The following is a 27,973-nucleotide window of genomic DNA, read 5'->3' on the forward strand; positions in this document are numbered from 1 at the left end:
AGCTGAAATGTGCATTGTGAAAATTTGAAGCAAATTGGACAAATATTAAAGAAATTATCGTCAAAAAACAGGGTCTCATGGGGTCTGAAATGCATAGTAGTGTCCCTAGTGGTGGTGACGCCCAAGTCTGTAGGTAGAGCCCACTGAACTCTAATATATACGAAAAGTAGAGCCGAAAAGTAGAGCCGGTAGAGCCCCCTCCCCCCCAAGTCATGCGCGGGCGGGATAAATGACGAAAATATTTTTACCCCCTACCGCCTCAGGCGATCACGTGCCGTCACCCACCTGGGCCTGGTAGTTTCAGGGCACAAGCTCGTATGCAAATTTTGTCTGCTTTTTAGACACCTCTTCACCTTGCCTCTTAGTCCCTGGCACCTTGTACGAGAGGTCACCTTCATCACCCCTAGCTCATTCCTCCGCTGCGATGGGTTTTGTTTCAGTTTCAATGACGTTTTAAATACCTTTTGTTTCTTTTTTGTATTAATATCTCGAAAACAACGCTCATTTTTCTTCAAAGTGAATAAAAACCCAAAGTTGTTGAAGATTGATTACGTTTAGACAACCTAAATTGCAAAATTAGATTTGATTAAAGCAAGGTACGTAGTACTATGATTGTGATGCTTAGTTACAAGTGTGGTCGCTCTGGGTGGTCAGCTGTTCGGAAGCGCGACATTTATTGATGCTGTGCTCCAAACAAACCAAGGCCAAACAACTAAGCGGGCAAACACTTGGTTAGACTTCAATATTCTTGCGGAAGGTAAGATAATATTTTCAATTTTTGTGCATTATTTTTGTGTGAAAATGTCTGTTTTTATTTACTTTAGGACCAGGGTGGAGCTTCCTGTACAGTTACGCGGTGACATTGAGAGGATATGCCGATGAAGTATCGTTTATTTTTTGTCGCAACCGGAAGATGTATTTACTTACCTGGTTTACTTACCTGGTTGGGTTCCAATGTCCGACTGTGAGGGAATGGCAATTTAGGAAGTTGAGGCAGGGAGTGGACTACGGAACCCCAGAAACATAAGGCGCGCCAAACAGTAGTGCTGGAATGTCCTATGAGCACAATCATAAATAAACTGTCTGGAAATGTGCGCCTCACAACAGTAATTGACATGTAGCATATACTAGTTTCCTAAGATGAGACAGTAAGACATGGTATCAGCCATTACGAGAAACAGTACAATGAGTCATTCAGTTCACTGTCTAGTTTTCCTTTAAATCGCGATACATTATCCGCGCATACAGCTTCCGCAGAGAGAGAGTTCCATACAGATATACACCTACGAGAGAACGAGCGCTTCCTTACATCGGTTCGCAAGGTCGAGGGAAAAATTTTGTAGCAGTGACCTCGGGTCCGAGATTGAGGAGGCTGTAAGAACAAGTCAGCTGGCTTGATGATCGACTTACCATGAAAAATTTTCCAGCATTGAATGAGGTCAGCACGGAGCAGCCTTCCCTGGACCGAGTAGAGGTTTAGGGCTCTCAGTCTGTCACCATAGGATAAGGACTGCATACCGGAGATGCGTTTAGTCCATCTTCGCTGCACACTTTCCAGTAGCTTAAGGTCCTGGACATATCCGGTGTTCCAGACGCAAGAACAATATTCAATAACGGGGCGTATATGTGTGGTTAAGAGAAAAAGCATAAACTTGGGGGAGCGGCACACCGTCGACTTTAGAAAACTGTATGCTAGCCCGCCTGCCCTGTGAGTGACTGATCTGACATGGTCATGAAACTTCAGGTCCGTGTCTACCAAGACTCCCAAGTCCTTAGCCGAAGAAGCGTGTGGGATGTGATTGCCATTGAGGATGTAGGTTGGGGCAGGTAGTTTCGATGAGGATCTAGGGAAACGCAGCACAACGCACTTTGCCACATTCATATGCAGTCCCCACGAGTCAGCTGTAAAGTGGAGCTCGTCAATATCACGTTGCACATCTGCTTGGCGTAAAGCTGTGGACGAAGTAGGGTGATTAACACAGGCATACACTTTGAGATCATCAGCAAAAATTTTGTAATTACATGCGAGCTGTGCGCCAACGCTGTTAATATATATCAAAAAGAGCAGAGGGCCCAAAACGGATCCTTGCGGCACGCCACTCAGTACCTCTCTTGTCTTGCTCAGCTCACCATTAATACTTACTCTCATATGGCGGGAAGTCAGAAAAGAATGTATCCAATGTAATGTGTTACCATCAACCCCTATGCATTTCAGCTTGGATATCAATATGCTATGAACGACGACATCAAAGGCCTTGCTAAAGTCGAACAAGATTACGTCTATAACGCCTCCCTCGTCAACACATTTTGACACATGGTCATACACGAGTAGTAACTGGTCCATTGTGGATCTGCCGGAACGAAATCCAAATTGGTTAGGAGATAGAATGTCATTGTTCTCCAAGAACACAGTGAGGTGATCAGCAATGATGCGTTCTAGGGTTTTGCCACAAACAGAGGTTAAGCTAATGGGACGATAGTTAAGCGGATCGTAGCGTGGTCCTTTCTTAAAAATAGGAATAACGGCTGAACGCTTCCAGTCGTCAGGCACAACCCCCTCTGCTAAAGAGCGGGTGAAGATAGTGCATAGAGGGTAAGCGATGTGTGGGGCACACTTGTTCAGCAGCAGGGGATGCAGATTGTCAGGTCCCATAGAAGAGCTGCAATCTAAAGAGTGCAGGGCTTTGAGAATGGACTCAATCGAGAATGAAATGGGGTCAATGACACAATCAGCACGTTGGTAGGGACGAGGATTGGGAGGGGCGACCGACGAGTACACGGAGGCAAACGAGGAAGCAAACACCTCGACCATCTCACCGGGTGCGTCGGTGAGCTGTCCTGACTGGAGTCTGATTGGACCGACTGAGGGTCGACCCACCTTCTTCCGACGAATGTAAGTATGTATAGCCTTGGGATTGTCTTTGGATTGAAGGAAGAGGTTCTCCTCATACTCTGCCTGGCGAGAAACCGCAAAGCTCCGGTAACGGTTGTTGACAGACTTAAAGGCAGAATATGCGGCAAATGACTCGCTAGAGCGACGACCAAGACGCGACCTGACGTTCTTATAATGCAACCAAGCTGAGTGTCTTTGGTTGATCAAACTGTTTGGAGGCCGCTTGAGCCAAGGGGGATTGTCATCACCACGCTTTGGTATCACTGGTACAAATTCATCGGTAAGTTGCTGAAGGATACCAGCAAAACGTTTAAAGGAGCTATCTGCGTCTAAATGGGCCAATTCAAAGTCCCAATCAATAGAGGCTAAGTGGGAGGATATCGCAGTATAATTACCTTTAAACCAATGCTTGTGCTTGGCACCGGTAGTCATACTAGCGTCTGGTACATCCAGAGAGAAGGCATATTCAAACTTGGTGGGGCTGTGGTCACACCCAGGGATAGGAGGGAGAACTTCTACCTGCCCAATTCGATCTGACTCAGAGGTGAGGACGAGGTCTAGTATGTTTCCGGACCTCGGGAAGGTAGGTTCTCGTATAGTGATTCTAAAATTCTTAAATCAGGGAACAAGCTGTTCATACCAATAATTTCAAAATTACCTATCGTAAACAGAGAGTCACATGATAACGCATGCTCTCTAATCATAATGGATCTTAGGATAGATAATTTTGATAGATGCCTACCTATAGTCTGTTCCATATCAAGCTTGCAGTCGGAGTTTCTTCGGCAGATCGCTCCACTGCTCAAGAATTTGCGTCTTAAAATGTAAGAGCTGTATATACAGAAATCACGCACTGCTTTCAGCAGGGCACTTTGGCTGCAAGCTTGAAACGGAACAGAGTATAGTCATGTGTTATAATCAATAATCATATCTATCATTAGAGATCATGCGTTATCATGTGACACTCCGTTTATGATAGATGATTTTGAAATTCTTGGTATGAACAGCTTCTTCCCTGACTTAAGAATTTTAGAATCATTATAGGTACATGTTCCGGTTGCGACCAAAAATAAATGACACTTCATCTGCATATCCTCTCAATGTCACCGCTTAGCTCTATGATGTTTGTATTCCTATACAGTTTGTGGGGCAGCTGCCCCACAAACTTGCAGTTTTGCCCCACCAATCTCACCTGAGCTCTGTTCGGTTGCTGTTTTTATATCAGCGTGCTGTCGGTTTTCCCCATATAAGGAGCTTATTGCTGGCGCTTCTTGGCCTCTCATTGGTCTAACAAATAGACCACTTGAATTCGACCAATGAGGAGCTAAGAAGTAGCATGCTTGCAGCCTGCTGATAAATAAATGAGGGGCGAACAGAGCTCAGGTTATATCTCACCTTATTACATCGCAATAAAGTTCCACAGCATGACGTCACCACTGCTGCCTCTCATGTCTGGTTCCAAAACGCACGTATGGAATTTATCAGGAATAATTCACATGTTAAAATAAGGCGACATTCTAGTTTTTCAGTTTCAGTTTTTGCCCGTTTTGCTGGCTAACACACGTGCTTAGTTGAGAAAGTACTGGGAGCCAAACACCTTTTGAAAAAAGAAACTACCAATAAGATGTATGCTTTGTAGTCAATATTTCAGCTTCAGCACTTGAGCTCAAAAGTGCTTTGTGAAAATTTGAAGCCAATTTAACAAATATTAAATGATTTATCATTGAAAAACAGGGTCTTGTAGGGTCTAAAATCCATAGAAGCTCTGTGTGTGTTTCAGTGGCCGTGTGGGTCGGTGCTACTACTGCTACTGCTCTGGGTGTGTTTCAGTGGCCGTGTGGGTCGGTGCTACCGCTCTGTGTGTGTTTCAGTGGCCGTGTGGGTCGGTGAGTCGTCGCGCCCCGGCTGTGTGCGGTGGACGCCGCCTGCAGCGCCATGGACCTGGACAAGCTCGCTTCCAGTCCGTCCAGGATGGCCGACCTGCAGCCCAGCATGCCCAAGTTTTTGCGAGAGTCGAGCATCGCGTTCGGCTCCGGGCAGGCTGCTGGCTTCCAGATACCATGTGTGATCGGCAAAGAGGGCCAGGTGATCGCGCACGGCCTCACCTCCGGCATGGGCATCGCCATCTTCACCAGCGGCGGCGACTCACAGGGTGAGAGAGACAGAGACAGAGACAGAGACAGAGACAGACAGAGACAGTCGCTCGGTGAGCTGCAGGAGGAGTCAGTGATGTGGGGGGGGGGGGGGGGAGGGGGCAGTCACAAGCTGTCACGAGCTGCAGAGCGCAGTTACTCAGCGCTGAGCTGGGGGGGGGGGGAAGGGGCAGTCACTAATTCGATGAGCTGCAGGGGGGGGGGGGGGGCAGTCACTAAGTCGATGGGCTGCAGGGGGGGGGGGGGCAGCAGTCACTAAGTGGATGAGCTGCAGGGGGGAGGGGGCAGCAGTCACTAAAAGCGACACAGCCTACCCACACTGCATGACACTGGTCTGGGTCGGTGGCTGGAAGGTGATGTGGGCCGCCTGTGACATCAGCGAAGCGGTGAGGGCCGAGCCCGGAGGCGCATGGCTCGGGTCGGCGCGGCGCGGCGGCTGGCGAGGGCTGGGGAGTGAGGCGGGGTGGAAGCACTGACCATCGCGCGGCTGGGCGAGTGTAGTTAACTTTCGCGTCTCCATTCGCCAAATTATTCTACCTATCAATTGCGCTAAAGCATTTGTTAAAATGCCCTATGCCCAAGACAGCGCCTATTATTTATTTGCTGTGCGTATTACGACGCACTTAAGCGTGGCAATGGGACAGCCGATAGAAGTTATATCACACGTGCATCGGTGCGCGGAGCTATATTTTGCAAAACATATTAGTATTAAAGGTAGTGTGCCAGCTTTCCTGGACCATATGGAGTTAATGACCCGGATAAGAAGAACCGGATTTTTAGAACTTATCCATGCCTTCAAAACTCATGGAAACGTCTTAAATTCTTCAAATTTTGAGTACCTACCCCAGTGCGAAGTTCGCCCCGACGGGTTGTCGGTCGTACCCCAACCAGATTTCACACCACTATGAACAATAAATGCACACACTGAAATCGCTATTACCGATAGGCTCATCCAATCAAGTTTCGATAAACCCGTTCATCATCATCTCCTGCGGTTTCGAACACGCCTGTTAGGTGGCTTCTGATGCTCGTCGAGGTCGGAATTCCCAAATACGCTGCTCATACTTTGTGGTGCGGTGGTGGTGCGTCGGGCCGCACGCTCTGACTTCGGCCAAGAAAAATGCGTCAGGTGATCATTGTCATTTCTGCCACTTTCGTGTGGTGAAATGTGGTCATAATTTAAAAGACGGCTGTTTCATATCAATTATTTTACATAAAATCATATTTCAAACCATAAATTAATGTTCGACAGCCAAATTAAAGAAACAATACCAATACAGGCTTACAGTTTAAGTTCGACATTGTGTTGTCTACGATCAGACAGCTGATAACTCATTCCCGTACGTCGTAACTCTATAACACTGAACTCTCTATAATGACCTTTGCTTATTGTCACATGTGCGCCGCATTCGCGATTGTTGCCGACGCCTGTTTGCAGGTCAGCCCACTACAGTTGTTATACATTTCGAAAAACCGAAAAACTTTTAGGCGAAAAAAGCACTATTCCAGGCCCATTTTTGATTTTTTTTTTGCGATATTAGGTAAAAACAGAAGCTTCTTATCCTAGGAAGAATAAAATGGGAAATCTTTGAAAGGTGGCACACTACCTTTAAGGTCTCGGTTGAGGAGATTGGTGTCTATTGTTTCGCACAGCGATCGTCCAGAGACGTGAGAACCAGGGGTTATGAGTAATGCGGCAGCCAACGCCCCACTTTAAAGCGATTATTACTGTTGCTCTAACGTGTGGTCGCAGCCACCAATAGCAAACCGTTCCAACTAGGAGCCAAAAAGACGGGCACTCAGGAGGGTTCGAACCGGGCTTCCTCGTGGGCCCTCGCCTCGAAGATGAGGGTGGCGAGCGAAAAAACTCAGGTGCTGGTCCTCTCTCAAGCCCCCAAGGACGCAGTCGACTGCTACATCAAGGTAGCAGGGGAGACCGTGGCCGCGGGCGCCCAGCTGAAACTCCTTGGAGTTACTCTAGACCGCACCCTCCACTTCGGGGCGCACTGCAGAAATCTGCGACAGAAGACTCGTCCCCGGATAGCCCAGCTCAAGAGGCTAACTGGGCGTGACTGGGGCCTCCGAGAACAGCAACTTCGAGCGGTGGCCAATGGATATGTCAGGGGCCCCCAAGAACATGCTGCTGCGGCCTGGCTGCCTGCCACACCCGCTTCCCACGTCGAGATCCTCGAACGTGAGGTGCGGGCGGCCGCGCGCGTGATCACGGGCTGCCCCGTCTCAACACGGACCCACGCGCTGCTGGCGGAAGCCGGTATGCCCCCGGTCTCGGAGCGGCGTCTTTCGCTGGCGGCCCGCTTCCTGGCCAAGGCGAGAGCCCTGCCGCGCGAGGACCCGCTCCGCACCGTCGCCGACGAGGTGGTGCCGGCGCGCCTGTCCTCCGTCACTGGTTGGAGACAGGTGGGCATGGAGGTTTGGGAGGCGGCTGGCGTGTCGTCGCCAATCGAGCCCATCCTCGCTAGCCGGCAACCCCCATGGGTGACCACGAACGGCGTGACCTTCCGCCTGGACGTCGGGCCCGGCCTCCCGCCGAGAGCAGCATCTGCCCAGACGAAGCTGGAGGTAGCCACTCTCCACCTGAGCGGCCTCCCACAATGCGCCACGTGGGTATGGACGGACGGCGCGGCCGACGGAGGTGTCGCCAGCGGAGGTGCTGGAGCTCTGCTCGAGCTGCCGGACGGCGAGACCCGGGAGCTGCGGGTCGCTGCCGGCAAACTCTGCTCGAGCTACAGGGCGGAGCTCGTAGCCCTCAACGCAGCACTCGAGTACCTGCGACAGCACCCGGCGCACACAGAGGATCCAGTGGTGGTCTGCACAGACTCTCAAGCGGCTCTCCGAAGGCTGCAGGAGGGGCCGTCTGCGCAGTCATCGCCCCTCGCAACTGCGATCTGGGACAGCCTGCTGGAGCTGTCGTCGAGCGGTCGCCGGGTCCTCCTACAGTGGATACCGTCCCACTGCGGAATCCCGGGGAATGAGCGCGCGGACCAACTCGCCAAAGATGCCTCAACTCTCCCCCAAGAAGACGTCCCTGTTGACGTGACCACGGTCTACCGAGCTGCGGCGAGACTCGCGCGTGCCCGTACCACCAACCAGTGGCCTCCTGGCTGGTACCGCACGCTGATGGAGGGGCGTCCCCCGCCGCCGGTTCGTGGACCCAACAGGCTGGACGCAGTGGAGACTCACCAACTACGAGCAGGACACTGGTCCGGGTCAGCCCATTACCTGCACAGAATCGGGCGGCACCCATCGCCGGAGTGCGCCCAGTGCAGTGATCGGGGATGCCGGGCAGGATGGTGCCGCGCCTGCGGCGAAGAGGCCGACACCCCGGACCATGTCCTTCTGCGGTGCCCGGCGCTGATGAACGCCCGGCTCCGCATCTTCGGCACCATCTTCCCGAGCCTGAGCGACGTGCGACGGGACGACGCGGTGGCGGCCCTGGCGAGGGTCGCCAGGTACCTCCAGAGCCGTTAGGCTACAGCTCACCAGAGCCTGGAGGGACAACACAACAATAACAACCGGGCTTCCCCCACCGGTCTGCTCACGACACGGGCGTTCATCCACTGAGCTACCGAGAATGGTCCTCAGCTGCACAAAACAAAATGATGCAGAATTATAATGTATTTGAATAGGCTCTCGCATGCGCTTTCCTGAATGCTGAAAGAGGCTGTTTCAGCCTCAATAGGGTTAACTTTATTTTATCGGGCTCCTTAAGTGGCCTATGAGCCTTACGGACTTTTTACTCAGTTGACCCTATCGTAACTCTGTTAACCTCAGTGGAGTGGTCCGGTTTGTCGGTCCGTTTCTGCTGGACTCCCATCTACATCGGCTAACACGGCAGCGAGCTGGCAAACCGGGCGGCGATTGGGGCGGCCGCCTCTGCCGGCACTCGGCGCCTGCCGCCGCCGGCACTCGGCGCCTGCCGCCGCGGGCACTCGGCGCCTGCCTCTGCCGGCACTCGGCGTTTACCGGCCGTGCCATACCCTCCTATTCTGCCAGAGTGACAGCTAGAGTGCGGCGTGCGTGGAGGCAGGAAGCTGTCTATTACAACACACTTTCTTTTTCCTTTATCCGTGCGATCAAATTGCAAATGATTATTCGTTTTGCCCCTAATCCATCCAGTCCCTATCTAGTCCTTCCGTCTAGTCAGTTGTCTATTACGACACACTTTCTTTATTTATCTCACCTTTTCCTACTTTCATCTAGTCTATATAGTCCCCTTTACCACCTGTCTGTTTTAGTCCTTTTATCTAGAGTCAGTTCTTTCCAGTGTCACTCTTGTTTTACTAGAGTACCTAACGTTGTGGGCGCAAAATGACCTTTGTAGTGGGCGCTCCATAAAACCCTAATAGACAAAGTAAAGGGTCGAGCGGGGTGTGCTCTAGGTACAGGCGGGATGTGCTCCAGGGTCGGGCGGGGTGTGCTCCAGGGTCGGGCGGGGTGTGCTCCAGGGTCGGGCGGGGTATGCTCCAGGGTCTGGCGGGATGTGCTCCAGGGTCTGGCGGGGTTTGCTCCAGGGTCGGGGCGGGGCCGAGCTGGTCTGTTCCATGGTCGGGCTGATGTGTGACTTGTGTCCGGCTCGTTTCCAGGTATGAACGCGGCCGTGCGGGCGGCAGTTCGCATGGGTCTGTACGTGGGTGCGCGCATGTACTTCATTCGCGAGGGCTACCAGGGTATGGTGGACGGCGGCGACAACATAGTGGAGGCCGAGTGGAGCTCCGTCTCCGGCATCATCCACAAGGTGAGACGCGCCGCGGACCGCCGCCGGCCGAGCAGTGCGCCGCGGACCGCCGCCGACCCGGCCGCCGGCCCAGCAGTGCGCCGCGGCATGCCGAGCGCCACGGACTCACGCAGCGTGTTCTGTGCACAACGTTCGAGATTCTTGACTCGCTTAACTATAAGAAGAGATATTGGCGCACGTTCAGTTTTCCCGAGCCACCGGCTAGTGCTCTGCTCCGGTGTTTCTGTCTAGGATGGCGCTGTAAGTGCCAAGGGTGGCACTGTGACTGTCTAGGGTGGTACTGTGACTTAACAAGATCAAATGTGGCACTGTGACTGTCTAGGATGGCAGTGTGATTGTCCAGGGTGGCACTGTGACTGTCTAAGGTGGCACTGTGACTGTCTAGGGTGGCGCTGTGACTGTCTAGGGTGGCGCTGCTACCGTCTAGGGTGGCGCTGTGACTGTCTAGGGTGGCGCTGCTACCGTCTAGGGTGGCGCTGCTACCGTCTAGGGTGACGCTGCTACCGTCTAGGGTGGCGCTGGTACCGTCTAGGGTGGCGCTGCTACCGTCTAGGGTGGCGCTGCTACCGTCTGTGACTGGTTTGTCACTTGCCGTCTAGGGCGGCACTGTGACTGTCTCTAGGGTGGCACTGTGATTGTCCAGGGTGGCACTGTGACCGTCTAGGTTGACGCTGCTACCGTCTAGGGTGGCGCTGCTACCGTCTAGGGCGGCACTGTGACGGTCTGTGACCGGCTGCCACTTGCCGTCTAGGGCGGCACTGTGATCGGCTCTGCGCGCTGCAAGGACTTCCGTGAGCGCGCTGGTCGGCTGAAGGCGGCGAAAAACCTGGTGGAGCGCGGCATCACCAACCTGGTGGTGATCGGCGGCGACGGCTCGCTGACGGGCGCCAACTGCTTCCGCCAGGAGTGGAGCAGTCTGCTGGCCGAGCTGGCCAGTACCGGTGAGACGGCCGCCCGCGCCAGTTGTCACGGCAGTCTGGTGAATACTCTTGTCGTTCATGAAAATCGTCATTGTGTTTGCCCACCGGACAGCCGATTTCCAGTTAGATAGATATTGTTCGGCCTTAGTTAACTTCACCCCTTTACCATGACAACATGAGGCATTTTTAACCCCCGAAAGCGTCGTCATTGTCATTGGCTTTTAATTGAACCGCTCCAAGTGCCTTGTGTGGACGCATAGTGCACACCTTAAGTGAAAGAGAACCGTTAGTGGGTGGTGGGCGGGCACAATGAGTGAAAAAGAACGGAATGGCGGACGAGCACCTCAAATGCTGAGCTCACGCAGCTCATGCAAGTTACTGCTGAAATCCAAGGCCAAGGTTAGATCACGCCAAAAGTTCAATGGAACTTAGAAATCATTTGTCATATGACACTTGTTACCTTTTTAGTATCGGTCATGACACTGAAAGTAGTCTGAGGCCAACTTGGGTGAGCAGCTTAACCCTCGCCAGGCGAGGGCTTTTCCACACCTAACACGGGCGGCGAGGGGTACGACAAGCTGGTACGACCCCCTGGTGATTGGCTCCTATGGCACCTAGAAACGCCAAATTTACGGGGTAGGTGGGTCCATAGGAAGTCTCGCCCCTGTGAAAATTTGGTGGCTTAAAGTCAATATTTAGTTTTTTTGGGGTATAAGTGCAAAAATTTCGCTAAGACATGTCAAAAGTTTTTCGCTTATAACTTTTTATCTGGTAAAGATAGAGCAAACATAAAAGCACCAGTGACCTCAGGGTGTCCGTGCGCATCGAATGATATACTTTGTTACCAATTTAAGTGAACTTTAAATTTTCTTAAAAATTGAGTAAACTTAACCCGCGCCGGGCCGGTGCTCCGAGATTCCGCGCCGGGCCGGGGGTGTCTGAACACCCCCCCCCCTTCTAACTCGGCTCCTGGGCCACGTAGCGACACGCGGTAAGCGGCAATCGAAAGAACGTCCAAAATAAGGACGAAAACACTTGGGTCATTTTTTTGGGCCAGGTCAAAGGTCAAGTCACCAGAGGTCACCAAAGGTAAAATGTTGACTATTTCACCATTTTGGAAACTGCCGACGGCTATCTCGGAAACCGATAGAGCTACAGCGCCGCGGAAAAGCGCATTCGATAGCCCTTTTACAGACCTTTCTGAGTATTGTTCTCAGATTTGACCTCAGGTCAACGGTTTAGCCTCCAGAGGGTAAAAACTCCAAAAATAACCGTTTTTACGAAAAGCGTTTTTCGGCAATAACTTTTGATTCAAAAGAACCGTGACATTACTTTTGCCAGCATCGTGTTCCTCTCGTCGAGACGCGTCGATTGAACTATAATTTGACCTTGAAAGGTTAACTTGAAAATTTGACCTCAGGTCAAGGTCATGACCTGACCAGAAAAGGTCATGTTGCATATCAGTCGATCCGCAACGTCGAGCCGAACACAGCTAAGGCGTTTTCAGCGCTCTAGCACGCCTCTATCAGAAGCTATTAGCGAAAAACTGTTAGATTCTGTTCGTGACCTGAGGTGACCTCGGGGACATAACGAGGGGTCACAGTTGCCATTTTCCGGTTCAGTGTGTCAATTTTACCTACATCTCGATGTTTGAGAGTGTCTAGAATAGCGTTCGTGCAAAACAGACGCTTTTCAATTTTCTCCCATTGACTTATAATGGAGAGGCCGCAAAATTGACCTGACCTTAGGTCACCGATATCAAAATTCTGAGATATATATTTTATAGATAATGTTGCTCTAATCAATCGCTGAAAGTTTCAAGGCAATCGATCAGTTGCTGTAGCTATGACGAGCATTCTTATTTTTTTTTCTGAGGTGAGGTCACTTGGCGTGGCCTGGTGACCTGACCTAAGGCGACTTGGGTCCGCGCCGCCGTTTTTGAGATATCTGCAAAAAACCGCAGGGGGGGGTGTGTGTTCAAACACCCCCCCCCCAGCCCGGCGCGGGTTAACCCGCGCCCCGTTGGGCTCTGCCGAGCAACGCGCCCGGTTGGGGGGGGGCATTTTGGCCCCCCCCCCCCTAAGATCTCGAGAACCACGCAACATAGCGACAAGCGGTAAACGGCGTTGGATAGCCCCAACGGGGAACTACCTTGTGACCCAATTTTATTGACCTAGGTCAAACCGATGACGTCACAGGTCAGGTCAAAGGTCCAATTTTCACCGTTTACAGGCACTTCAAGAAATGCGTTGTAAAATCGAGTAAAATGCATTTCATTGAAAATCATCGATGGGGAAATGTTCTTCAAACACATATTTTGCTATTTGAGGTCACTGATACTAGGTCAGGTCACAGAGGTCAGGTCACGGAGGGGTCACAATATGAAAGTGTCGTGTGATACATGTTTTATGGTCCATTTTACATGACAAATGCGATTATATGGGTCAGGCAGCCTTTGGGGCCAGCTTAGATCACGTTTTGGTCAAGGTCAGGTCAAGGTCAGGTCAAGGTCAGGTCAAATTAGGTCAAATTTCAAAGTTAATATTTTTGCATAAAATGGGTACCGAATCGATGCAGCTCGTCACGGGGAGTTCAATGGTGGTCTTTGTTTTGCCGTACGTGGTCTAGAACCGCTAAAAATTGAGTTCAAAAATCTGACGTCATCATTTTTGAACAGTTTTTTCGCTATAACTTGGCCAAAAAACGAGATATCGATCTGAAATTTGGTATGTATATAGAAGAGCGCTGGGACTATCACATATATTCCGTTTTTTTCGAAATTCGGAAAATTTTTGGATTTTTTCAAAGTTTTTCTAAAAAAATCAATTTTTTGAATTTTTTTTGGTCAAAAACCAAAAATTTTGAAAATCCGAGATAGCAGTTTTGTAGCAACGCTTTTTGTCTACTAGACCATATAAAGAACTTTGAAATTGCTTGATAACTCTAGATTTGGTGAGCGTTTCAAGATTGCATGTTTTTTGCTCATTTTTGCTCGAACATGACCTCAGTTTGACCTCAATAACTCCTGACCTAAGGTGACCTAAGACTTGAAATTTGGTGTGAAGGTGTCAAATTGATGCCCGGGAAGGTACTGAAAATTTGGCGGCGCTGCGCGCCGCCGTTTTCTTGATATTCAGGAAAAACCACAGGGGGGTGGGCCAAAATGGCCCCCCCCAACGGGGCGAGGGTTAATGTAATTAATTAAGTTTAAAGGTAGTGTGCCAGCTTTCTTGGACCGTATGGAGTTAATGGCCCAGATAAGGAGAACCGGATTTTTAGAACTTATCCATACCTTCAAAACTCATGGAAACGTCTTAAATTCTTCAAATTTTGAGTACCCCAGTGCGAAATTCGCCCCGACGGGTTGTCGGTCGTACCCCAACCACATTTCACACCACTATGAACAATAAATGCACACACTGAAATCGCTATTACCGATATGCTCATCCAATCAAGTTTCGATAAACCCGTTCATCATCATCTCCTGCGGTTTCGAACACGCCTGTTAGGTGGCTTCTGATGCTCGTCGAGGTCGGAATTTCCAAATACGCGTGGTGCGTCGGGCCGCGCGCTCTGACTTCGGCCAAGAAAAATGCGTCAGCTGATCATTGTCATTTCTGCCACTTGCGTGTGGTGAAATGGGGTCATAACTTATAAGACGGCTTTTTCATATCAATTATTTTACATAAAATCATATTTCAAACCATAAATAATGTTCGACAGCCAAATAAAAGAAACAATACAATACGGGCTTACAGTTTAAGGCTCGACATTGTGTTGTCTACGATTAGACAGCTGATAACTCATTCCCGTACGTCGTATGGTCGTAACCACAGGGGAGCAATGCCGCTTCAACCCTATTGGCCGTAGTGTCTAACGGTGGCGGCCATATTGCGCAGACCAGGAACCGGCTGCCGCCTGTGTTGAGGAATAGGGAATTCAGGACCTCGATTTGCGTTTGCGGCCGCCGTATCCGTTACGTTCAAGTTACGTAGATACGGAACCCGGCATCTTATGCAGAATTGAGTGGGGAACACGATCGTATCTTCAGAATTCCTCAAATTCACTCGCCTGACCTACATTTGCCCCGGCCGAGGGGGTTGATTGAACCCACCTCGCTAATGCACCGCTAATTAAACTAGAATTAAGCGGTAAAGTGGTCGTATGCGGCAAAGTATAATGCAGAGTGACTGGTAGGAACCCGCTGTAAGGGTCTCAGGTAAACCGGTGACCTCTGAGGTCAGGTCAAGTGATCTAAGGCACGGGTTCGGTTTTTGGTAAATAACTTCGCCAAAAATGGCCGTAGAGCCGCGATTTTGGCATCATCGTGTTCAGCTAGCTCAGGCGCATCGAGTGATATACTTTTTGTTCGGGTCAGGTCAACTTAGGGTGTTGACCTCAGGTCAAGGTCAGGTCAGCACCCCCAGGTCACGAAGTTGGTCGAAAGAGGTCATGTCGCATATCATTCGATTCGGCAGGTCTTCCTGAGTCCATTGGTGGCTTTCCCGACTCGCTAGCTCAATTTGATCGGGAGTTATTGAAGAAAAATGGTGACCCTTGTGACGTCACAAATGACGTCACGCAAGGGCAACAATGCAAATATGAAGCATAGAACCTTGCAAAGAGTGGATGAAATCATGATTTTATATGCTTGAGATAGTTTCAGATCATTCTCGGCACCAAAATAACAATTTTCATATTTCCCCATTGACTTATAAGGGTTTTACGTATAAGTTCCTTATAGCTGATGATTTTTTAGGATTTCATCTTGTTCTCCACTCAATTCTGCGTAAGATGCCGGGTTCCGTGTCCACATAGCTTGAGCGTAACGGATGCAGCGACCGCAAACGTAAATCGAGGTCCCGAATTCCCTATTCCCCAGCACAGGCGGCGGCCGCTTTCTGGTCTGCGCAACATGGCGGCACAGTTGGACACCATTTGGCGGCCGATGCGCATTCCACATTATAGAGTTCAGTGGTCGTAACACTATAATGACCTTTGCTTATTGTCACAAGTGCGCCGCATTCGCGATTGTTGCCCGACGCCTGTTTGCAGGTGAGCCCACTACAGTTGTTATACATATCTAAAAACCGAAAAACTTTTAGGCGAAAAAGGCACTATTCCAGGCCCATTTTTGATTTTTTTTTTGCGATATTAGGTAAAAACAGAAGCTTCTTATCCTAGGAAAAATAAAATGGGAAATCTTTCAAAGGTGGCACACTACCTTTAACCCTATTAGTGGCAGGCTCCTGGCTACCCCATATTAGTGGCAGGGGGGGGGGGGCTGTTTACGACCCCCCTTGATATCTCGAGATCTAACGGGCCGATTTTCAAAATTCAAACGGCATTCGATTTGGCTCAACGAGATCTACATTTCTAAAAAAAATAAAATTAAAAATGTCAATAGGGGGGTAGAGGGGGGTAAAAACGGGCAAATTGCAGATACATTTTAGACTGTTTATCACGGCCAGGTTTCTGAACCAATCTTAACGCAACTTTTGCCGATCGATAGAGAATGAACCAGGAATTCACATGGATCCTAAAAATATGCATTTTCAAAAATCATAGGCGGATACAGATCATTGAGATTGGGGGTACACAAAAAGTATAGTAAATAAGGTTTTTGTTGGTACTGTTTCTAAAAAGGGTGGCAATGGTCTTGTTATGTTACAATTTTCTTATGAGAGAACGACTAAAATTGTATTGGTCATGCATAGGCGGTGTCAGGGCACCTATGTTGGGAGGTAAAAAATAACCCCCCTTTTTGGACGCCTGGATCCGCCTATTACAGCAAAAACGTGTCAAAAGAGGATGCACAATAACTTTGTATATGTTATCACATGATACCTTTCATTCACTGTTCGTAAAACTGGTGCAGCATCGTGATCTTCGCCCAAATGACTCGCTTCACGAATAGGACCCCCCAATTCCCAGTGCTCTGGAGCCGCCCCTGGTAAAGTTATGAACTTGAAATTTTCAGGGAATGTGCCCAATGTAGTTTTAGGAAAAGTCAGAAAATTTCAGCATCGTAGCTTCAGCGGTTTCGGAGATATTCCCGAAAAACCTGAGGGGTGGATAAAAACAACCCCCCCTGCCACTAATAGGGTTAACTTAATCAAAATGCATCATGTCGCATATCATTCGAACTGCCTGATCACAAGGAACACAACGACACCGTTTTTGAAGCTCTAGCTTCATTGTGTGCCAAGTTATTAGCAAAAAAAGTAGTTTGACCTTAGTTCACCTCAGTTGACCCGACCCAAGCGTTCTTGTAGCTTGCAAACACCAAGTAGATGTAAATCAAGGTAGTACAACGCAAAAACATTAAAAGAAAGCACAAATCTCTTATTTTTACACATTCGGGCAAATTGCCTTAAAAATTGTCATGACCTCTAGATGACCTCAGGTCAACCGAATTTGACAATCTGGGATACCGGGAGTTCCTAAATAAACAGTCGTATTTAAAAGCTGTATATTATCAGCATGGAAGGCATGACAAAAACGAATCACTTTCTAACATACACAATAGTCGATGCCATTTGACGTGATACCATCTTCTTTTTGCTATCTTTTCATTTGCGGCCACAGAGGACGTGTTCCAGATGAGCCCCCTCTCGCTCCACACACAGCTCTGCGCGTCGCCGAGCGGACTCCACCGCAGCCCGGCAGATCTCCGGCCGCACTCGGCGCACCGCGGACGACACGGCCCTCTTGAGGTCATCTGTGGTTCTGGGGTTGCTTTTGTAGACCTGTGACTTCAGGTGACCCCAGAGAAAGAAGTCAAGTGGGGTCAGATCCGGAGAGTGCGGGGGCCAGGACCGCACCTCTCTGCGGGAGATAACCCGCGAACCGAATCGGTTCCGCAGCCATTCTCGAGTCGCAACGGCCGTGTGCGCCGAGGCTCCGTCTTGTTGGAACCATTGTTGGTCCAACAGCTGCCTGTCTCCACCCAGCCGCCTGTTCAGCGCAGTCCAGAACTTGGCTAGGACTTGCCGATAGCGCTGAGCGTTGACGGTGACAGACTCCCCAGCGTCGTTCTCAAACCAGAAAGGCCCGATAATGCCACTGCTGCTCATTGCACACCAGGCTGTGCACTTCACACTGTGCAGAGGGGCTTCCGCGACCAAATCGGGTGGCTCCGTCGACCAGAATCGAAAATTCTGGGAGTTCACGCGGCCATCCATATGAAAATGGGCCTCGTCGCTGAACCAGATTCGGTGAATGAACTCATTGTCCTGCTCGCAATTTCTCAAAAACTAGCCGCTGTAAAGAAGCCGTGACTGTTTGTCGACTTTCGACAATGCTTGGTGAACGGAGACCTTATACGGGAACAGCTGAACGTCGTTTCTGGCCAAACGGTGAGCAGTGGTTTTGCTACAGCCCAGTTCCTGGCCCAGCCGTCTGAGCGACTTTTGTGGGCTCCTCTGGAGGGCTTCTCGTGCCTTTTGGGCGTTTAGAGGCGTCCTCTTGGTTCTTTTTCGGCCACATTTACCCTTTTTTACGTTCTCCACACTACCTCTTGCCAAAAACTTCTCAACTATACTTAAAATGACGGTTCTTGATGGCACTTGGGTCCTTTTTACGTGTCGGCGTAGCTTACGTTGTGTTGCAACGATTGACTTTGTCTCAAAATAGAAATGTACTATTTTTGTTTTTATGTCTGTACTATACGGCTGCATGATAGAAAGTGATTGATTTTGGCTGGATTTTGGTATGAAATAAAATGGCATTGCACGTGCTATCATCACGTGCAATTTGATTGTTGTGATTTTGTTAGTTGACGCCACTAGAGGCAAAAATAATTCGACTGTTTATTTAGGAACTCCCGGTACATATGATGGCACTCGGTGATCTTAGCATATCCTGCAAGTTTGAATCAAATCGAGGAAGAACTCCAGTTTCCATGAACAAAATAGTGCATTTTCAGTGCCATTTTGACAATGTACCGGTTTTTGTTACCTTGTGACCTGACCTCAGGTCACTGGAACCTAAAACTCCCTGGTCAAGTGACCAGGGTGTTTCAAGATGCCCAAAGTCGTGTCTGAAATTAGGTAGCGCTATGTGCCATAGCACCCACGCTATCAACGAATAGCTCTGTCATTCAGTTGCCTCTAAACTATTCCAATTTTCCCCTGACCTTGTACCGGTTTTGTGACCGAGCGACCTGACCTGAAAAGACTGAGGCTTGAAATTTTCAGGATAGGTGCGAAAAGGCTGCCGCAGAGGCTATGCCAAATTTGGTGGCGGTACGCGCCGCCGTTTTTACGTTATTTGCGAAAAACCTTAGGGGGCTGCATCAACCCCCTCGCCGGGCGAGTGTTGACCCTCGCCGCCCGGGGGGGGGGGGGGTGCCTCCCCCTTATGTTTTTTTTCGCGATAGCTCCAAACACACCGGCAATAGAGAGCTGAACACACCGGTAATAGAGAGCTGGACCTGGGCATGCCTGACCTTTGGTATAAGCCGCATCTTGTGACTACAACCGCATTTTCAGGTCAGGTCAGGTCACTGGCCTATGACGTCATAAGTGAACCCTCTGCACGATCCTCAGATGTCGCAACTTCGCAACGCCCTCAGTGCCAGAGGAGCTTTCACTGGGAGATGAAACTTACAGGATGTAGTATCTTCCAGAAGTTTCACAGCTTGTATATCTCGGATCTTTCCCAAAGGTCACATGAGGTCAGGTCGGTCATATGACCTTACCGTTATCAGGCAATATGGCAAAATGAAAAGTGAAAACTGCTATTTTAGCGCCGGGATCGATCTCAAACTAACTATCTCAAGCATACGAACTCGTGCTTTTTGTACTCCTTGCAAGGTCCGATGCTTCAATTTTTCATCGTTGACCTTGCGTGACGTCTTTGGGCCATACGTTTTTCGTCAATAACTCCCGATCAACTTGAGCTAGCGAGTCGGGAATGCCACCAATGGACTCGGGAGACAGGAAGACCTGCCGAATCGAATGATATGTGACATGACCTCCTTTGACCAGCTTCGTGACCTGGGGGCACTGACCTGACCGTGATTCGAGGTTAACACCTCAAGTTGACCTCACCCTAACAAAAAGTATACCATTCGACTCGCCTGAGCTAGGCGAGCACAATGATGCCAAAATCGCGGCTCTGTGATAGTTTTTTTTTTGCGAAGTTATTTATGAAAAACTGAACCCGTGCATTGTGTCACTTGACCTGACCTCCGATGTCACTGGTTGACCTGAGACCCTAAAATCGGGTACAAGTCGCTGCGTCTCGTAACGGCGCACACGCTCGTTTTTCCCCCGCGACGCTCTAGCTCCACCAGGTGCGAAACGGCGAGGGGGGGGGGGGTAGTACCAATCCCCCTCGACCGGCGCGTATGTAGAAAGGCAATAGGTCCGGCGAGGGCTAACCTTCGCCGGGCCAGGGGGTTGATGCACTCCTCCCCCCTAAGGTTTTTCGCAAATGGCGTAAGGTGCGTAGCGCCGCCAAATTTGGCATACCCTCTGGGCCAACCTTTTGGCACCTTCCCTGAAAATTTCAGGTCTCATTTATTCCAGGTCAGTTCACCAGGTCACGAAAACCGTTACAAGGTCAGGGTAAAATTGAACTAGCCCAGCAGCAACGGAAATCACAGAGGTTTTCGTTAACAGCGTGAGAACCGTGGCATGTAGCGACACCAAATTTCAGACACAATTTGGGGCAATCATTTGACACGTGTGCTGGGAGTTTTGAGTTTCAGTGACCTCACGTCAGGTCACAGGGTCTCAAAAGATAGAGCAAGAAGAAAAGCAGCAGTGAACTCAGCACTTAAAAGCGCGTCGAATGATATACTTTTTGCTTGCTTGAGCGTACTTCAAGTAAAGCACATCTTAAGTACAACTTAACTCTTAAAGGGACCCTCCCACCTTCAAAAAAGTTAATGAATTGGCATGAAAGTGATGTCGCTCGGTTCAGAAAGATCGAAAACGAATATCTACCAAATTTCACCGAAAATTATTCACCGGTTTTCAAGATATTAGACTTTTACTTTTGTTTACTTTTTAGGATCTCCCCTGTTTCTAGCGACTTTATTTGGAAGCGATGATTTGGCAGCCTTGAAGTGCGGCAGACGTTACGCGCAAAGCAGCGTATACCACCACGTGTTAACGATGGTTTTAGTCTAAGATTTAGCATCTAAGCATTAGCCCCTGCAAGTTTGGAATTCCTTATCTCCGGATTAAAGCATTTTTCGATGTTGTGAGTGCCCAAACCGGTATTTGCAGGCCATGGCCACCAATTTGGCTATCTCAACTTAAAACTAATGTTAAGGTGGGATGGTCACTTTAAGAATGGTCGAAATGCTTAATGTTTCATATCATTCGACTGGGCTCTTCAAGAGGAACAGAATGATGTCACTTTGAAAGCTGTATTTTTATTGTGTGACAAGTTATTGGCACAAACGTCATTTGACCTCAGTTGACCTCATTTGACCTGACCCATGGATAAGCACACCAAACAAAGAAGCACCAAGTGACATAATGTTAAGTACCGAGGTTTCAAAGCACAAAAGTGACAGAACGAAGCGGATAGTATTCTCCAGTATTCTCCGAATTGAATATTTTCCCATAGGCTTAACATTACGACGTAATGACCTCTAACTGACCTTAGGTCAGTGACATAAAAAATACGAACTATATGTTACATAACTCGGTGAACTTAGCACATCCTGAAAGTTTGAAGGAAATCAGTCCAAAACTGTGAGTTGGACAGGTGCATTAAGAAAATTGAAATTTGACCATGACATTGTACCGGTTTTTCTGGCCTGGTGACCTGACCCAAGTTCACCCGGACCTGAAAGTTTCAGGTCATATGTAAAAAGGCTGCCCCATAGGCTGTGCCGAATTTGGTGGCGCTGCGCGCCGCCGTTTTTACGCTTCGAAAAACCTTATGGGGGTCGCATCGACCCCCCTGCCAGGGTGAGGGTCGACACCCAAACCCCCTAAATGTGGACCAAGAGTCACCAAATTTGCACAGGGGTGAGATCTCCTATGGGTCCATGTACCCTGTAACTTTTGTGTTTCTTAGTGTCAGGAGCAATCGCCAGGGGGTCGTGCGCGTTATGAAAAAGGCCCTGGCCTGGCGAGGGTTAACCCTCGTTCCGGGGGGTCTCCAAAAACCTCGGACATGGTGGGGTTGGGGTGTAAATGGCCGCTCTCGATTATCTTAAATTTCCCGCCGAGGCCAGTGGTAAGGTCGCTAAAGGTCACCTGGTGGAGCGACCCCACCAACCCATCTAAGCGCTCCATGACTATCGTGTGACCGAGTGTGCTGTTCCGGCGGACAGGTCAGATCTCGGCCGACGACCAACAGAAATACGCGCACCTCAACATCGTCGGCATGGTGGGCTCCATCGATAACGACTTTTGCGGCACGGACATGACAATCGGCACCGACTCAGCGCTGCACAGGTGAGAGACGCGGGGACGGGGGTGGTCTCGGAGCAGCCCATATACAGACATAAAGTTTATTGATCTAGTACAGGGTGTCCCATAAGTTCGTTCTCACCTAAATTTTACGTTTTTAGGCTCTATTGCTTAAAGGCACGCTGAAATTGGTTGGTTACTGGGCTTACGTGGTTGCCATGGCTGGTAGAAATATGCTCCACAGTAACTAGTACTAGTAATTTCTGTAAACAAAATAGTTTTTGCTAGAGAGCCCGTTTCCTACACAGACGGCTAACGCCGCAACATAGAGGTCTCCAATACGGGTACGTCTCGGCATTTAGTCAGCACGTGACCATTCGCGACGATTGAGGGTGATTGAGGCCTACCAGTCTGTAGACAATGTCCATCGCTAACTGGACGCACAGTCAGCAAGTGACACCGATGATTTGTCGGGAGTCAATCATTGCAAGTTTATCCTCTTTTTTGTCAGCTCTCAGGAGTGAGCCATGTGGCCAAAACTGTGTGGTGCCAAAGTGGCCATCAAAAAGGTCAAAGGGTTAGAAAGTTGGTAAGCAGACTTTTCAGGATGGATTACCAGCTGTCTAAGAGTGTTCTTTCGGGGTACATAACTCAAGGTGACTTAACCCTATTCCTGGCGGGGGGGGGCCTCAGGAGCCCCCCCCCCCTGAGGTTTTTTGGTTATTTCTCCCAAACGCGTTGAGCTAGGAAGCTCAAATTTTCTGACTTTTCCTAAAAGGCTTCTACGCAACATGTCTGAAAATTTTGAGTTGATCTGACCTCAGGTCAGGTCACCAGAGGCGGTTTGGTGACCCTACCTCAGAAAAGTTTGCAATCACGCCAGAGCTAGAGTTTTTGACCGATCAATTTCTTCTCTTCAGGCTTTAGTTAGGGTACCAGTATGTGCAATTTGTATATCTCGGAATTTTGATATCGGTGACCTAAGGTCAGGTCAATTTCGCGACCTCCCCATTATAAGTCAATGGGGGAAAAATCAACTCCCTGTTTTTACCACTAAAACGGGTCGGAATGGCCCCATATACCATACATGACTTCATATACGATCAACCTTCACTACCTTGAGGTCTGTTTTGCTGTTGGGCAGCTGTGAGGTCATGTGACGTCATCAAAGGTCACCAAAGGTTTTTGGCCAATAACTCCGTACAGGAACTAGATACAGACGCGTGGATGGTCTCATTGTGTTCAGCTCGTCAAGACGCATCGAATGATATACATGATGACCTCGAGGTCACGTGACCTGAGGTCAACCTTTGACCTTGACCTTTCGAGGTCAACATATATATCATTCGATGCGGATTGACGAGAGGATCACGATGATGCCTTAGTTTGTTCCTATCTTGACTAATTCGAAAGTTATTCGAGAAAAAACTCTCCATATCTAGTGCCGCCATTTTGACTTTTTCGACCCCTGTGACGTCATCTTTGACCTGACCTGAAAATGACCTTTGTAAAAATTGTAGATCTTGGCCGTGCGTATCCGATGCCGTTTACCGCTTGTCGCTATCTTGCTTCGTTCTCGAGATCTCAGGGGGGGGGGGCGAATCGGCCCCCCCGCCAGTTTCTTGTCCCGGCGGAGCCCGCCAGGAATAGGGTTAAGCTTTGCTTACCGGAGGGCTCAAAACAGTCAAAAACGTCTTAAAATGGCCAAACATGAGTTTCGTTATGCCTGAGGCTAAAAAACTAAAGGGCTGAGGACATCAACCAGGTCATCTGGACTAACTAGTCCACGTTCGAGATGAAACACCCGTCCAAACCCGAAAACAACCCCATAAGGGCGAAGGAGGAGGCCTCCGTTTCGTCCCGTTATGTTCCTATGCGAAAGGCCAAGGTCACGGTATTGTGGGGTTATAGGCGTCCAGACGCTGACCAGGTTGCGATTGGTGTCCCAGAAACAGCTTTGGGAAGCATAATGCTTTTCTAAGAACATCTGGGAGGAGTTTCAACCCTCAAGCTGAACTCGAACCGCGAGTATGAACACATTTATAGAGGAGAAAATGGCATCCGAGAGGTCGTAGGCCCATCGTCAGGCAAGACAGTGCATCAGTGCACAGGTCAAGCAAAGCTTAAAAGCGGTGCAAGGAGACTGTGACAGGCGTTTGTGGCAAGACCACATGCCAGGCACCTCATCGGATCAAAATTTCATAAAAATTTGTTGGTTATGCTTTAAATTAGGCTCGTCGAAGCGTAGCGCTGTTCCAGCCTCGAGGACCTCACGACGCATGTCAAGTCAGTCTGGATTAACTTTAAGCCTGCTATGCAGCCAAACATGCCGGTTGGCATGCCGCAGCATGTGTTCATGTGTTTGCCTATTAAATGGGGAGCACATTGAGGGGTCACAAATATATCAAGACGCAATGTACTCTGTTTCACATGCAAATATAATGTGAGAACGAACTTATGAGACACCCTGTACATCAAGCACATCATATTCACATCGCGCAGAGTTGACGCAAAAGCAATAGGCTTATCCCGTGGCGCCAAATCTCAATAACTACCCACCTCAACATCCAATATCCACATAATTAGTATGGACATGTGGACTGCCACACCCATATGGTCGCCGACCGGGGATGGGCTGATTTCAAAAGTCCAGGGCTGCGGAGTCGAAGTCGGAGTCGGTCGGAGATCTGAACGGATTCGGGGTCGACATTCTTTGGCTTACCGTCGTGCTCCTAGTCATAGACCGCTATATTACATATCGACGTCTCATATGTAGCGGTCTATGTCTTAGCTTGTTAGTTGAACTATTTTAACCCGGCAGGCGGTGGGCCTCCTGGCCAGTGGCCACCTTCGGCGCGGTGGGGGGGGGGGGGGCATTTTTTTGCCCCCCCCGTATCTCCGAAACTACTGGACGGATCCGGAAAATTCAAACGGCGTCTGATAGCCCTGTCAAATTTGTCGAGAGAAACCAAATTTCATTGACCTTGGGGTCGCCGATGACGTCACAGGTCAGGTCAAAGATAAAATGTTTCACCTTTCACGGGTCTTCTAGGGAAAGCGCTGTAACACCGAGTAAAACGCATTTTGTCGAAAATCAGCGATAGGGCGTCAGTTGTCTAGTACACATGTTGCTGTTAGAGGTCACTGGTCATATCAGGTCAGGTCACAGGTCAGGTCACCAAGGGTCACCACATGAACCCAACTTTACTAAGGTTGTGCGATGCATGTTTTATGGCCAATTTTTCATTTCCAACTCAATGGTGTTGGTTATAAGACCATCAGGTACGGTTTAGGTCACTTTCTGGTGGAGGTCAGGTCATGGTCAGATCAAAAAAGGTCAAAGTTCAAAGTTGTTAGTTTTGCATAAAATGGGTATTGATTCAATGCAGCTCGTCACGGGGAGTCTAATGGTGGTCTTTGTTTTGCGCTACGAGGTCTAGAATTGCTAAAAATTGAGTTTGAAAATTTGACGTCATCAATTTTGAACAGTTTTTTTTTTCGCTATAACTTGGCCAAAAAAGAGGTATCGATCTCAAATTTGGTATGTAGATAGAAGGTGGTAGGGAATATCACATATAATCCGGTTTTTCAAAATTCAAAAAACTTTTTGGATTTTTTGGCTGTTATATGAAAAAATCTATTTTTTATTTTTGGGGTCAAAATCCAAAAAAAAAATCAAAAATCCGAGATAGCAGTTTTGTAGCCCTTTGAATTCTACACCTTTTATGTCTTAACCTTCGCCCCAGTGGGGGGGGGGGGGGGCATATGTTACCACCCTGTCGCGTTTTTTGCGTGTAAATAAAAAACCGCGCCGCTTGGGGTAGCTTTTGGTACATCAATTTTGGACAATGTGTGAAATTTTTGACCCAAGGTCATGTCAGGTCAGGTCACCAGGTCAAGTTAACTGACCAAGCCTAAAAAAGTTTGCAATCATGTCCAGCCTGCAGTGTTTATCAGAAAGGTTTTAAACTTGGTGGATTGCATGATGTTATGGGCGCCTACAATTTTTATATCTCGGATTTTTTATATCCATGACCTAAGGTCAGGTCAGTGGCGTGACCTTTCCATTACAAGTCAATGGAGAAAAATGGAAATGCCTCTAGATCCGTGTGTACGCATAGGAACAGTCCAAATATTTCAGAATCACAATGATTTGGACCACCCGTGATGACCAAGGTGTCATTTTTGCTGATAGCCTCTAGAAAGGTCATCCGAGGTCATTTGAGGCTACAAACATATTTTTGCCAATAACTCGCGATTGAAAAGAGCTAGAACGCTGGGGATGGCCTCATTGTGTTTGTCTTGTTGAGACGCATCGACTGATATGCAACATGACCTTTTCCGGTCAGGTCATGACCTTGACCTGAGGTCAAATTTTCAAGTTGACCTTTCAAGGTCAAATTATAGCTCATTCGACGCGTCTCGGCGAGAGGAACACGATTCTGGCAAAACAAAGGTCGTGGCTTTTTGTACTAGAAAATTATTGCCGAAAAACACTTTTCGTAAAAACAGCTATTTTTGGAGTTTTTGCCCTCTGGAGGCTAAACCGTTGACCTGAGGTCAATTTTGATAAAAACTTTATCAAAAGAAGAGTTCAAAAGCTATCGATTGCTTTTCCATGCGTTTTCTAGCTACCATAGTTCCTGAGATAACGGCATGTTTTCTGAAAAATGTAATGACAATTGGCAACTTTTGACCTTTGATGACCTCTGGTGACCCAAATATTGCTCTAAGATGAAAAATGACCGAAATACTTTCAAACGTACGCATTAAGAGCTATCGACTGCTTTTTACCGCGTCTTTCTAGCCCTCTTAGTTTTTGAGTTAGAGGTGGGTGGTAACATATGCCCCCCCCCCCCTCACTTGGGCGAAGTTGGCCGAGACCGCCACTGGGGCGCGGGTTAAGCATTTTTCTGTATCTCTAAAGCTGTAGGCCTGACAGCTCTTCCCGCGAAACCTTTTTTTGTCGAAAATGGCAGAAATGACGTCACTCTGACGTCATTAGCGGCCAACTTATCATAGCCTTTGGAAAAAATTGTTGGTCACAATGTGCAATAGCTATTCAAGGGAGGGTACTGAAAGTTAAGTGACGATCGGCGCAGCGGTTCGGGAGATATATCGAAAAAACTAAAGGGGGGGGGGGCAAAAAAATGCCCCCCACCGCCTGGAAGGTTAATCCCATTTTCGACCAGTCATATCAAACAGTGCACGGGTATTACAGCATTAGACCCTGGCCCGTAGGTATATGTAGAGCCTTCTGTAGCGTCTGACGTAGGGGACGCTGGGGGAGGGGGAGGGTCGGCCGATAGCCCTACGGGGCGCGGGTTAAGCAACCAACACCCTATCGATGATTTTTGTTAACATGCTTTTAACTCGATGTTTTAAAGCATTCCTTAGGAGGCTTTAAGCGGTAAAAAATGCGACCTTTGACGTGGCCTGTGAAGTTTTTGTTTGCACCTAAGTGAATGAAATTCTGTCATATGGTAGTTCCTCGGTTGGGCTATCGGAAGCTGTGTTTGAATTTTGAAAATAGGTCGGCAGCTTTCCGAGTTTGTGTGTGTGTGGGGGGGGGGGAGGGCGAAACGGCCCCTTCCCAACGGGCGGCAGGGTCCGCCAATAGCCCAGCGGGACGCGGGTTAAATATGCCCAGCTCCCACCCCTCGGCTAAGGTCACTGGTCACACTAGGGCTGGTCTGACGTCTCTGTGTTCTGACGTCACTGGTCCCGCTGCAGGTGTGTTCTGACGTCTCGGGTGTTTCAGGATCATCGAGGCGTGCGATGCCATCTCAGCCACAGCCTACTCGCACCAGCGCTGTTTCATCATGGAGGTGATGGGACGCCACTGCGGGTAGGTGGGAGTGGGACGGTGGGAC

General features: G+C 49.0%; 1 protein-coding gene across 16 annotated transcripts in view; it reads left to right on the forward strand.

Annotated features, from left to right (window-relative positions):
- The first annotated feature begins 364 nt into the window (after window positions 1–364).
- LOC122369859 (ATP-dependent 6-phosphofructokinase-like) overlaps window positions 365–27,973 on the forward strand; it is a 98,852-nt gene continuing 71,243 nt past the window's right edge. For 3 of the 16 annotated variants that reach the window (XM_043344933.1, XM_043344938.1, XM_043344935.1), the window contains exons 1-6: window positions 616–757; window positions 4,765–5,045; window positions 9,651–9,802; window positions 10,554–10,743; window positions 22,022–22,145; window positions 27,862–27,948. In XM_043344933.1, coding sequence (XP_043200868.1) covers window positions 4,829–5,045; window positions 9,651–9,802; window positions 10,554–10,743; window positions 22,022–22,145; window positions 27,862–27,948 — 770 coding nt within the window. In that variant the 5' untranslated portion in view covers window positions 616–757; window positions 4,765–4,828. The other 13 variants (XM_043344946.1, XM_043344936.1, XM_043344943.1 and 10 more) reach the window with 11 other exon arrangements.

This window comes from Amphibalanus amphitrite, unplaced genomic scaffold, assembly GCF_019059575.1.
Source record: "Amphibalanus amphitrite isolate SeventyFive unplaced genomic scaffold, NRLGWU_Aamphi_draft 001080F_arrow, whole genome shotgun sequence".
NCBI classification, from domain to species: Eukaryota; Metazoa; Arthropoda; class Thecostraca; order Balanomorpha; family Balanidae; genus Amphibalanus; species Amphibalanus amphitrite.